This window comes from Monocercomonoides exilis (genome assembly GCF_001643675.1).
Source record: "Monocercomonoides exilis strain PA203 chromosome Unknown scaffold73-115670, whole genome shotgun sequence".
Lineage (NCBI taxonomy): Eukaryota > Preaxostyla > Oxymonadida > Polymastigidae > Monocercomonoides > Monocercomonoides exilis.
In genome coordinates this window covers 1-12,283 of record NW_027150618.1, presented here as the reverse complement: position 1 = coordinate 12,283, position 12,283 = coordinate 1, and the positions used below count along the sequence as shown (strand labels likewise).

Genomic DNA, 12,283 nt, shown 5'->3' with positions numbered 1-12,283 from the left:
GCTGTTCGATTCGGTGGAAATTGGCCCTATGTGCCTTTCATCTGTGGCTGCCCTGACTGTGAATGCCGAGGCTGCACTGAGCGTCACACTCACTTCCACAAACCTGACAGCCATCACCCGGCAAAGTGGAAGCGGAAGCGGCCTCGAATGCTCCCTCATCGCTGGATCGCAAGTGTGCATCACTGGTGGATCCTTCTCCAGCTGCACCGCCTGCCAGGATGGCTCGTGCGGCGGAGGGGTGTGTGTGCACCTGACAGACAAGGATGCTGAGATGGTTGTGAACGGCTCGGCTGCTTTCGCTGATTGCTGTGTGCCCGATACAGAGGGAACGGGAGGAACGGGAGGAAAGGGCGGAAAGGGCGGAGGGATGATGGTGCATATCGACAACGCCAAAGCACTCCTCCAGATAAGCAGCGGCGTGTGCTTCTCCAATTCCACACCAAACAGAGCAGCGGTTGGAAGAGACCTCTTTCTCAGATGCACAAGCAGAGTGTTGCTGATTGATATCGTGAACACAACCACACTTCAGTTTATCGACCACACCCAGTGCTTTGCCGATCCATCCAGACTCAGCGGCTCTGAGGATGGTGCAGACCAGCCTGTCATCCCGCTCGAGATATATCTCTGCCACCACGACAACAACATCTATGTCGACGGACTCGCCGGGACAGATCATTTGCACTGCGGCCCATCTGTGTTTGCCTGCGAGACCGTCCACTTCGCAGCATCCAACAGAATCACCTCTGCATCCACCACCATTCTTCTTGCTGCAAACTCCACACTCGCTTCCGAGATCACAATCGAAACATTCCCCTTCCTGCTCTCCTCTGCAACAGCACATCTCCAGGCTGTGCACGTGCATGATGCAGGCCAGTGCTCAAACAAAGCCATTGTCACTGCTTCCGCTGAGATGAGCGCATCCAGCATCTGCTTTTTGCTCCCCACTGCCATGAGCACCGGCCGACACGGCTTCATCCACTCGCTTGCAGCCTTCACGCTCGACCATTGCTGCATAGACTTTCACAGTGCTCCATCCCACCCAGTCATCTTCTACATCATGCGCCTTGCATCGGGAAGCGCAACCATCACCAACACACAAATCAGCACACACGCCGAGTTCAGCACCTTCACCCCGATCCTGATATCGGGTGCACACAGCATCACCATCAACAGCACCATAATAGCACGGCCGAGACGGGCAAATGGAGACGGCGGGTGCCTGATCGCGGAAAAGCACACCCAGCAAGGCACAACAATGCACCTGTCCAATTGCACCATATCATCCTGCTGCATCCGCGCACACACCCTCAAAGGCGGCGGTCTGTATGCATCTGTGGAGAACGGCAGGAAGCTCACCATGACTGGAGTCACATTCACACAGTGTTCAGCACCGAGCTCCGCACCCGAGGCGGATACCGATGCCGATGATGAGACTGATGCCGAGATCGAGATCGATGCAGAAAACGAGGACACCGAAGAAAGAGGGCTTGGGGGTGGAATGTTCATCGAGGGAGGCGAAGGCTCGATGGATTTTGTGCTCCAAAACATGACCTTCGACGAGTGCCGCGCCTGGAGAGGGAAAAGCCTGTTTGTTGCCGGACAGATGCTGGACAGCGTGGCCGACACGCTCCACCTGAAATGGGACATGGACGGGCCAGCCTTCCAGTCGCTGCACCAGCTCAACGGCTGGGAAAGAGCAACATGCGGCGAGCACTATGCTGTGCCGCTCGTTGTGTACCTCTGGACCAACTTCTCTGCCCATGCCTATGTCGACGGCGCTGACGGATGGGACTTCAGCGCTTGCGGCTTTGACGTCGCACCTTGCAGATCCATCAGCAAGGCTCTCCAGCTCCGGTTTGTCCCCGACCTTCCATCCTCTGCCTCCACAATCACAGTCACACACAGCACCACCTTCTCCATCCTCCTCCACCTCCAGCCTTCTGCTACACACCACAATCCACAACTCCTAATAAATGGCAACCTCCATGGCACACCAGTCGCAGTGCACGAGCCAGCCCTTCAAGGCAGCAACAAAGCCTTCCTCGCCTCCTCCATCCTCCTCCGCCTCGCCAACCTCTCCTTCTCTCTTCCACCCTCGCTTCACAGCATCCTCTCTTTTCTCCAAACCGCCACATCTTCTGCCCGCCTCTCCCTCTCTGCCTGCTCCTTTGCATCCACAGCCCCTTCCTCTCCAACCAGCTATGCTGTTGTGTCTGTGCTTGCCGGATCAGCCGACATCGCCAACTGCTGCGTCTCTGCAATCACTCTCGCCCATCCCTTTTTCCTTGTCGCTGCAACCGCATCCCAAGCAGCTGTGCAGAACTTGTCCGCCTGCATGGTGGATGCCTCGCCAGCAGGGATAATCGAGGTCGCTGCACCCGCTGAAGACGCATCCAAGCAGACATACAGCCCCACAAACAGCCAGTTGACCTTCACAATCGCAGACTCCAACTTCACAAACATCACTGCCCGCGCCAATCACTCAACTGTCTTTGCCCTCCCTTCGTATCAGAGCATCGACTGTGTGCTCGACTCCTGCTTCTGCACAAACTGCGTGGGAGAAACCATCGACGAAGGAGGCGCGGTGCGTGTGTGCCTCAGCTCCACCGAATCCTCTCTGAAAGTGGCTTCGTGTGTGCTCACTCAGTGTGTGTGCTCGCGCACAAAGGGCAAAGGCGGTGCTCTCATGATCGACTGCACCCAGCCCCAATCCCTGCCCCAATCCCTGCACCAATCCCATTCTCAATCTTATTCTCAATCTTCACCCCCAGCTCCTGATGACCTCCTCCACCCCATCCCGCTCCGCATCCTCAACGACCGCTTCATCTTGAACGACGCCTTTGCAGGCAAAGACATCTTCATCCGGTCCGACCACGTCGCCACACAGATCAACGAAACCCAATTCACACTCGACTTCACCCAGCCCTCTCTCCAGACAAACAACTCCATCTGCGGCTCCACATTCACCGACAGCACCCTTCTCGATCTCATCCCGCTCATCACCTTCTTCAAGGCCGGCCAGATCCACGCCTGCCTCCTCGGAACTGACTCGCGCCAGTGCGGCTCCACCTCAAACATGTGCAGAACCATCGACAACAGCATCCGCCACATCGACAGCGGCACTTGGAACATGGTCGTTGTCCACACCGATTCCGCCTTCGCCCGCCAGACAACACTCGCCGACCTCACCCTCCGCTCAGCAACAAAGCTGATCTGCCTGGTCCATCTCCAGACTCCAATCCCAATCGAGCAAACCCACCACGCTGTCGTCGCTTTTGCAAACGATTGCTCGCTCGACAGCTGCCACTTCTCCATCGGCTCCGGCTTTGCATCCGAGCTCGACTCTGTCTTTCGCCAGCTCAACGGCAGCTTGCTCGTCGTTTCATGCACATTCACATCTGCCGGAACTGAAGCTCTCCTCAACTCCACACTCATCTCTGTGGCAAGCGGGGTGTTCGAGATGAGGAAAGCCGCCCTCCATTCAATCGCCACAACTCGCAATCTCCTCCTCTTCTGCAGCTCAGCTGTTGCAGTGTGCACAGAAACAAACATCAGCAGCACTGCCACCAGCAACGCCGCGCTTGCCATCGAGCCAAGCACCACCATCGAAATCAGAGATCTCGCCATACACAACTCCACAGCAGATAATGCATTCATCGCGTGCGGCTGCCCCCAAACCCCAGGCGCCCAGCCTTCTCCAGATGAACCTGCCTCTCTGCTGAAGCTGGTCGGGGTGGCTGTTGCCCATGCAACAACCAAGAGATGCGGCATTGACTGCACCTCGTGCACAGGAACCATCCTCCAGCACAACTGCTCTTTCACCAACTTCACTTCCACTTCCTCTTCCACTTCCTCTTCCACTTCCACACCCACATTTGCATCTGAATCTGAATCTGCATCTGCATCTGCAACAGGAACGATGGAGCACTTTGCTAATTGTGCAAACATCCAGATCGAAGCATGCATCTTCCAAGGCACAGGTACCGCTGCCTCATGCACATCCAGCACATCCAACACAGCCAACACAGCCAGAGAAGTTGCAGACAACGTGTGCACATGGAACGGGTCTCTTGTCCATTTCGCCGACTCATCAGTCGCAATCACAGATGCTGCATTCACCGCTGCGCCTCAGGGCGCCCTCTCTCTTTCTGCCGCGTCTGCGCACATACGCAAGATCCTCTTCGCAAACAACACCCCATCCATCCCCAACTACCAGTCTGCCCGCCGCAACATCATCTGCTCAAATGCCTCCACCCTCCATCTCACAAGCATCGCCAGCGGAGACGGCCTCCTTCCAAACACTTCCCTCTGGATCCACACAACCGCATGCTCGCTCCACGGCATCCCTGCTCAAAGAGCATCCTCGTTCTTCATCCCCACACTCACCAGCGCTGCCATCACCCATCACAACAACACCCACATCCAGATCCGCTGCAACGGCTCCCTCCTTCTCCCTTGCAACCTCTCATACGCCCTCTTCTTCCTCCTCGGCGATCAACACGCTGTGGAGAAAGGCCTCTTCTCTCATGACGATTATGTGAGCGAGAACGAGATCGCCAGCACCATCCCAGCAAATGCAATAGCTGATGCATCTGACAAGGCAGATGTGTTGGTTGCGCTGCAGTTCGGCAACCCCTCCAGTCCGTCTTTCACCGATGCCATTGTTGTGAAGAACAAAAGTGAAAGTCAGGCAAATGGAGATGAAAAACTTGTTGAAGAGGGAAAAGAAGAAAAATCTTATTGGTTGTTGATTGTGATTGTGCTTGTTGCGATATTATTTATCGTGTTAATTGGCTTTATTATTTTTGTTGTTCGATGGAGAAAGCAAAAGAGAAGAACTGAAGAACTGGAAGAGATTGTGAATGACAACATCAAAAAGGATCCGAAGGCATTCGAGATGGTGACGATGGAGATGTCTCCCGAGGAGCAGTGGAGGAGGGCAGAGAGGGAGGCTGAGAAGAAGAATGAAGAGAGGTTCAAGAAGAGGGTGTATGAGAAAAGCTTGGGACACTCAGAGTCATCAGAACATCTTCTCTCCGAGAGTGGATCAACTGAGTACATCCTGGGAAAGGACTCAGACAAGATTCCTGAATGGGTATTGGAGAAAGATGAGGAAGAGAAAATTCGAAAGCAGACTCCTTCACCATCCATTTCATCCACTTCAACCACAGGCACTTCAGACACAGAATCCACATTTGTTCGAGGGGAGGATCTGTGTCCAACCACCTCATCGATGTCGAATCTCGTGGATGCAATGGCTTGTTCGTCACCGCATGAGAAGCTGATTGTGGATCTGAGGGATTCGCTGTTCATGCTGCTGCACGGAAAGAATGAGAAGAAAGAGATGGCGATTGGCACTCTGCGGGAGAGGGAGCAGACAGCTGCCCAAATCCTGTTCTGGGTGGCTGGTGGGGCGCTCTTCTCCTTCGAAGACGGGGAGGACGATCTTCCCTCTCTGCCAAACCTCAGCCCCCACATTGTGCTGTTTTCAGAACACATGGTCATCTGCATCGCCATGCACTCTGAATGTTCTTCTTCCGATTCAGATTCATCTTCGATTTCATCATCCACGATTGTCACATCTTCGTCTGATGGCTCAAGAAGGAGCAAGAGATACACACGCTCTCCCCCACCTTCGTCAGCGTTTGAGGATGATGAAGACAACAGAAACGAGTGTTTGCGATGGAAGGCACCAGAACTACAAATCAACAAGAAGATGGGGGCAAAAAAGGCTTCTGTTTCGTTTTCCATTGGGATGATGCTGTGGGAGTGTGTGACGCTCCAGATCCCGTTTGGTGAGTACGAGGCCGAGACTGCCGGCCAGAAGATAGCAAATGGCGAAAAGCCAGATCTGGGCGCGGCAGGCTGCTCCGCCTTCGCCCAAACCATCAACGCCTGCCTATCCCAAAATCCAGATGCCCGCCCCAGCCCTGCCCAGCTCCAGCGCCAGTTCATCCAGCACTTTCCCGGTGGCGCTCCCAGCCTCACAGCTTCCGATGCCCTCTATTGTTACCACCCCTTGCACCTCAACTGCTCCTCCGATCAATCTGCCTCCTATTCCGCAACAACCTTCACCGAAGATCCCGCTGCCCCCTCCTGATCCTTCTCCGAGCAGCTGAACATGCCCTGTCTTTTTCCATCCAGCTCTCCCCCAGCCCTTCCACATCCCAATGACTGGCTTGGAAGCTGGCAAGCGAAAAAGTCACATCTGCAGCTCAAATAAAGCGGAAATGACGCAGGCAAGATAGATGCTCACAAATGACGATAGCGCAGACTGCATCTCATTCTGTGCCTCTTGTCAAACGCAACAGTTGTTTTATTAATTTATTAATTGTTTGTCTTTTTTTTGGGAATACTTAAATATGTTTTCTGTTATCTGTTTTCCGTTTTCATTTTGCCAGCTCCGATTTTGTTGTTATTATGAGGACCAGGCTCGCCAAGCTGCGGCCGTGTAGCTTTTTGCATCCTTCCATTTTGTGTTTGTTTGTTTGTTTGTTTTGTACTCGCTTTGTATTCGGCGTTTTTCTTCATTCACAGATGTTGTGGTTTTCAAGCCATTTTCATCCCCATTTCATTGTCCTGTTCCCATCCATGTGCGCTCTTCACATCACTTCCGTTGGCGCTCTCTCTCTCTCTCTCTCTCTAAAATAAACAAATCAGGGCATTTGCACTTCCATGTGGTAAAAACACACAAACAGGTGCCAAAAAGAAAAAAGCAAAAATTGTGTTTCTGCCACAATTCTCTGTCTTTCTGAGAAAAAGAAAAGCAAACGAATAAAATGCGAATTTTTCTATCAATAAAAACGATTGAGTGCACACCATTCTCTTCAGCCGAGAAAATGTCAAAGCGCTCGCTCAGCAAGAACACTCACTTTGTGTGCTTGCCCAGGAAGCAACACGAAAACGGAAACAGCACCAAACTCAATTTAGAAAGAGCCATGTTAGCCTTGCAACATAAAGAATAACAATATCACAAACAGATGCATCGGATGATTCACAAATGAAAAGAAAAGAAAAAGAAAAAGCTTTAAAAAAATGAATGAATAAATAAATAAATAAATAAATAAAGAGGACAAAATCCAAATCACACATCTAACCAACACTCAAAAAGCACAGATAACCCCACAGACATTTCAAAAACCGGTTTGATGGATAATTAGCAACAACAAAAAACAAAAAAGCAACTGTCATAACAGAGCAAACCAGAAAAATCAATACACACATATTTGATAAATCAATAAAAAATAATTTTTGTTCTTCTGAAAATTCTCTTCAAAATGTTGAAATATTGCTTGTTTATATGCTTCATGAAACCAGAAAGTGGAAATATCATTCTCACAAAAAAGTGTTAAAAAAAGTTTAAAATGAAAACAAACAGTTTCAGGCAAAATGGACAATCAACGAAGCCTCTTCAAATGTAGTGCTTCATTCGGTTACATCTTTCTCGGATGAATTTCAATCTGCAAAATCAATATTATTTGGTGGGTTTATTTCACAAAAATCTGTAGCAGAAGGAGCATCCACTGCGTTCATGTGAAAACATTCCATCACAAAGCATTTAATGCAAAATTATAGTTTTTTTGCACCAATTATTTATCTTTCCAATGGCTTTTTCCTCGTGAAAGATCGATTTCATATGTTTCGCTTTTTTGCAACAAATTCAACAGATAAAATGAGTTGACAGTTTTCCATTTTCCCCATTTGGATTTTATCAGCAAAAGCGATGTAATTGCTCAATTCCTCGTGGGTTTTGATTTGTAATTTTATCGATTTGAACGAATATCTTTCAACAAAGCTCATTTCATTTCTTCAATGAATAACTACTTTTTTGTCATTTAACTTGAACAACAAAATATGAACATTATTTATTGACTCAACGTGAGTTAGTCGAAAGAATTTCTGATTCAATCTCAAAATTCCTTTTTTGTTTTTTTCATAAATGCTCCCATACTAAAAGCTGATTTTTCAACAAATGAAAAAACAGCAATATTCGAAGAGTCATTTGGAGATGCACAACAATAAATAAGAACCAATTGGCAAAAGCAAAAAGAAACAGGGAAAGGCGAAGAAAGCATGCTTTTGAAAAACCAGAAAAGGAGGTGAAGCACATTATTGAAATTGAGCAATGGCTTGAAACAAGCAGGACAAATCATTGGATAACGCTCCAATAAATGAAACAATTAGTAATCTGAATAGCATCCAATGGAGTTATTCAAAAATTGAAGAACAAGGTGAAAATGATGAAAAACAAAGATGGATGAAAGAATGACTGAAAAGGCAAGACAAAAAGAAATTGAAAATTTTCCCAGTGATTTTCACACACCCTCATTAAATGTGTGAGTGCTTAAAGGAGAGAGGAAAAAGAAGTTGATTGAAGAAAAACAAAGAAGAAATTTCAGAAGCAATAAAGGTGAAGCGGGAAAGGAAATGGAAGGAGCGACTGGAAATAAAGATACTACGAAAAGATAACTGAGTAGAATTAGATGGAACCAAAAACAATATTGATTCACTTTTTAAGATTCAATTTGCATATCATTAATTCATTTTGCAAACAAGGAGCGAAAAGAAAAGGTTAAAGAATCAATAAATACATCAACAACAACGAATTATTTGTTTTTCTGGATTGTTCTGTTGTAGCAATTGCTTGCTTTACTTTTATTGTTGTTGATTGATCAAGTGCTTTTGTTTTTGAAATGTCAGTGAAAGTATTTGTGCTTTTGAGTGTTGGTTAGATGTGTGATTTGGATTTTGTCCTCTTTATTTATTTATTTATTTATTTATTCATTCATTTTTTTAAAGCTTTTTCTTTTTCTTTTCTTTTCATTTGTGAATCATCCGATGCATCTGTTTGTGATATTGTTATTCTTTATGTTGCAAGGCTAACATGGCTCTTTCTAAATTGAGTTTGGTGCTGTTTCCGTTTTCGTGTTGCTTCCTGGGCAAGCACACAAAGTGAGTGTTCTTGCTGAGCGAGCGCTTTGACATTTTCTCGGCTGAAGAGAATGGTGTGCACTCAATCGTTTTTATTGATAGAAAAATTCGCATTTTATTCGTTTGCTTTTCTTTTTCTCAGAAAGACAGAGAATTGTGGCAGAAACACAATTTTTGCTTTTTTCTTTTTGGCACCTGTTTGTGTGTTTTTACCACATGGAAGTGCAAATGCCCTGATTTGTTTATTTTAGAGAGAGAGAGAGAGAGAGAGCGCCAACGGAAGTGATGTGAAGAGCGCACATGGATGGGAACAGGACAATGAAATGGGGATGAAAATGGCTTGAAAACCACAACATCTGTGAATGAAGAAAAACGCCGAATACAAAGCGAGTACAAAACAAACAAACAAACAAACACAAAATGGAAGGATGCAAAAAGCTACACGGCCGCAGCTTGGCGAGCCTGGTCCTCATAATAACAACAAAATCGGAGCTGGCAAAATGAAAACGGAAAACAGATAACAGAAAACATATGGAAGTATTCCCAAAAAAGACAAACAATTAATAAATTAATAAAACAACTGTTGCGTTTGACAAGAGGCACAGAATGAGATGCAGTCTGCGCTATCGTCATTTGTGAGCATCTATCTTGCCTGCGTCATTTCCGCTTTATTTGAGCTGCAGATGTGACTTTTTTCGCTTGCCAGCTTCCAAGCCAGTCATTGGGATGTGGAAGGGCTGGGGAGAGCTGGATGGAAAAAGACAGGGCATGTTCAGCTGCTCGGAGAAGGATCAGGAGGGGGCAGCGGGATCTTCGGTGAAGGTTGTTGCGGAATAGGAGGCAGATTGATCGGAGGAGCAGTTGAGGTGCAAGGGGTGGTAACAATAGAGGGCATCGGAAGCTGTGAGGCTGGGAGCGCCACCGGGAAAGTGCTGGATGAACTGGCGCTGGAGCTGGGCAGGGCTGGGGCGGGCATCTGGATTTTGGGATAGGCAGGCGTTGATGGTTTGGGCGAAGGCGGAGCAGCCTGCCGCGCCCAGATCTGGCTTTTCGCCATTTGCTATCTTCTGGCCGGCAGTCTCGGCCTCGTACTCACCAAACGGGATCTGGAGCGTCACACACTCCCACAGCATCATCCCAATGGAAAACGAAACAGAAGCCTTTTTTGCCCCATCTTCTTGTTGATTTGTAGTTCTGGTGCCTTCCATCGCAAACACTCGTTTCTGTTGTCTTCATCATCCTCAAACGCTGACGAAGGTGGGGAGAGCGTGTGTATCTCTTGCTCCTTCTTGAGCCATCAGACGAAGATGTGACAATCGTGGATGATGAAATCGAAGATGAATCTGAATCGGAAGAAGAACATTCAGAGTGCATGGCGATGCAGATGACCATGTGTTCTGAAAACAGCACAATGTGGGGGCTGAGGTTTGGCAGAGAGGGAAGATCGTCCTCCCCGTCTTCGAAGGAGAAGAGCGCCCCACCAGCCACCCAGAACAGGATTTGGGCAGCTGTCTGCTCCCTCTCCCGCAGAGTGCCAATCGCCATCTCTTTCTTCATTCTTTCCGTGCAGCAGCATGAACAGCGAATCCCTCAGATCCACAATCAGCTTCTCATGCGGTGACGAACAAGCCATTGCATCCACGAGATTCGACATCGATGAGGTGGTTGGACACAGATCCTCCCCTCGAACAAATGTGGATTCTGTGTCTGAAGTGCCTGTGGTTGAAGTGGATGAAATGGATGGTGAAGGAGTCTGCTTTCGAATTTTCTCTTCCTCATCTTTCTCCAATACCCATTCAGGAATCTTGTCTGAGTCCTTTCCCAGGATGTACTCAGTTGATCCACTCTCGGAGAGAAGATGTTCTGATGACTCTGAGTGTCCCAAGCTTTTCTCATACACCCTCTTCTTGAACCTCTCTTCATTCTTCTTCTCAGCCTCCCTCTCTGCCCTCCTCCACTGCTCCTCGGGAGACATCTCCATCGTCACCATCTCGAATGCCTTCGGATCCTTTTGATGTTGTCATTCACAATCTCTTCCAGTTCTTCAGTTCTTCTCTTTTGCTTTCTCCATCGAACAACAAAAATAATAAAGCCAATTAACACGATAAATAATATCGCAACAAGCACAATCACAATCAACAACCAATAAGATTTTTCTTCTTTTCCCTCTTCAACAAGTTTTTCATCTCCATTTGCCTGACTTTCACTTTTGTTCTTCACAACAATGGCATCGGTGAAAGACGGACTGGAGGGTTGCCGAACTGCAGCGCAACCAACACATCTGCCTTGTCAGATGCATCAGCTATTGCATTTGCTGGGATGGTGCTGGCGATCTCGTTCTCGCTCACATAATCGTCATGAGAGAAGAGGCCTTTCTCCACAGCGTGTTGATCGCCGAGGAGGAAGAAGAGGGCGTATGAGAGGTTGCAAGGGAGAAGGAGGGAGCCGTTGCAGCGGATCTGGATGTGGGTGTTGTTGTGATGGGTGATGGCAGCGCTGGTGAGTGTGGGGATGAAGAACGAGGATGCTCTTTGAGCAGGGATGCCGTGGAGCGAGCATGCGGTTGTGTGGATCCAGAGGGAAGTGTTTGGAAGGAGGCCGTCTCCGCTGGCGATGCTTGTGAGATGGAGGGTGGAGGCATTTGAGCAGATGATGTTGCGGCGGGCAGACTGGTAGTTGGGGATGGATGGGGTGTTGTTTGCGAAGAGGATCTTGCGTATGTGCGCAGACGCGGCAGAAAGAGAGGGCGCCCTGAGGCGCAGCGGTGAATGCAGCATCTGTGATTGCGACTGATGAGTCGGCGAAATGGACAAGAGACCCGTTCCATGTGCACACGTTGTCTGCAACTTCTCTGGCTGTGTTGGCTGTGTTGGATGTGCTGGATGTGCATGAGGCAGCGGTACCTGTGCCTTGGAAGATGCATGCTTCGATCTGGATGTTTGCACAATTAGCAAAGTGCTCCATCGTTCCTGTTGCAGATGCAGATGCAGATTCAGATTCAGATGCAAATGTGGGTGTGGAAGTGGAAGAGGAAGTGGAAGAGGAAGTGGAAGTGAAGTTGGTGAAAGAGCAGTTGTGCTGGAGGATGGTTCCTGTGCACGAGGTGCAGTCAATGCCGCATCTCTTGGTTGTTGCATGGGCAACAGCCACCCCGACCAACTTCAGCAGAGAGGCAGGTTCATCTGGAGAAGGCTGGGCGCCTGGGGTTTGGGGGCAGCCGCACGCGATGAATGCATTATCTGCTGTGGAGTTGTGTATGGCGAGATCTCTGATTTCGATGGTGGTGCTTGGCTCGATGGCAAGCGCGGCGTTGCTGGTGGCAGTGCTGCTGATGTTTGTTTCTGTGCACACT

The 12,283-nt window shown here is 48.7% G+C and overlaps 3 protein-coding genes across 3 annotated transcripts; 1 reads left to right on the top strand and 2 right to left on the bottom strand.

The window, feature by feature from the left end:
* Positions 1-3,460: 3,460 nt before the first annotated feature.
* MONOS_16537 (uncharacterized protein) lies at positions 3,461-6,100 on the top strand (the record flags this gene model as incomplete). The annotated part of the gene is made up of 1 exon (XM_067869443.1): positions 3,461-6,100. One exon carries the CDS (start codon positions 3,461-3,463, stop codon positions 6,098-6,100), a length of 2,640 nt encoding a protein of 879 aa, XP_067718752.1.
* Positions 6,101-9,703: 3,603 nt separating this feature from the next.
* Positions 9,704-10,921, bottom strand: MONOS_18382 (uncharacterized protein; the record flags this gene model as incomplete). The annotated part of the gene is made up of 3 exons (XM_067871398.1): positions 9,704-9,958; positions 10,033-10,351; positions 10,413-10,921. 3 exons carry the CDS (start codon positions 10,919-10,921, stop codon positions 9,704-9,706), a joined length of 1,083 nt encoding a protein of 360 aa, XP_067718751.1.
* Positions 10,922-11,147: 226 nt separating this feature from the next.
* MONOS_18381 (uncharacterized protein) lies at positions 11,148-12,068 on the bottom strand (the record flags this gene model as incomplete). Its single annotated transcript, XM_067871397.1, has 1 exon — positions 11,148-12,068. One exon carries the CDS (start codon positions 12,066-12,068, stop codon positions 11,148-11,150), a length of 921 nt encoding a protein of 306 aa, XP_067718750.1.
* Between the last annotated feature and the right edge of the window lie 215 nt (positions 12,069-12,283).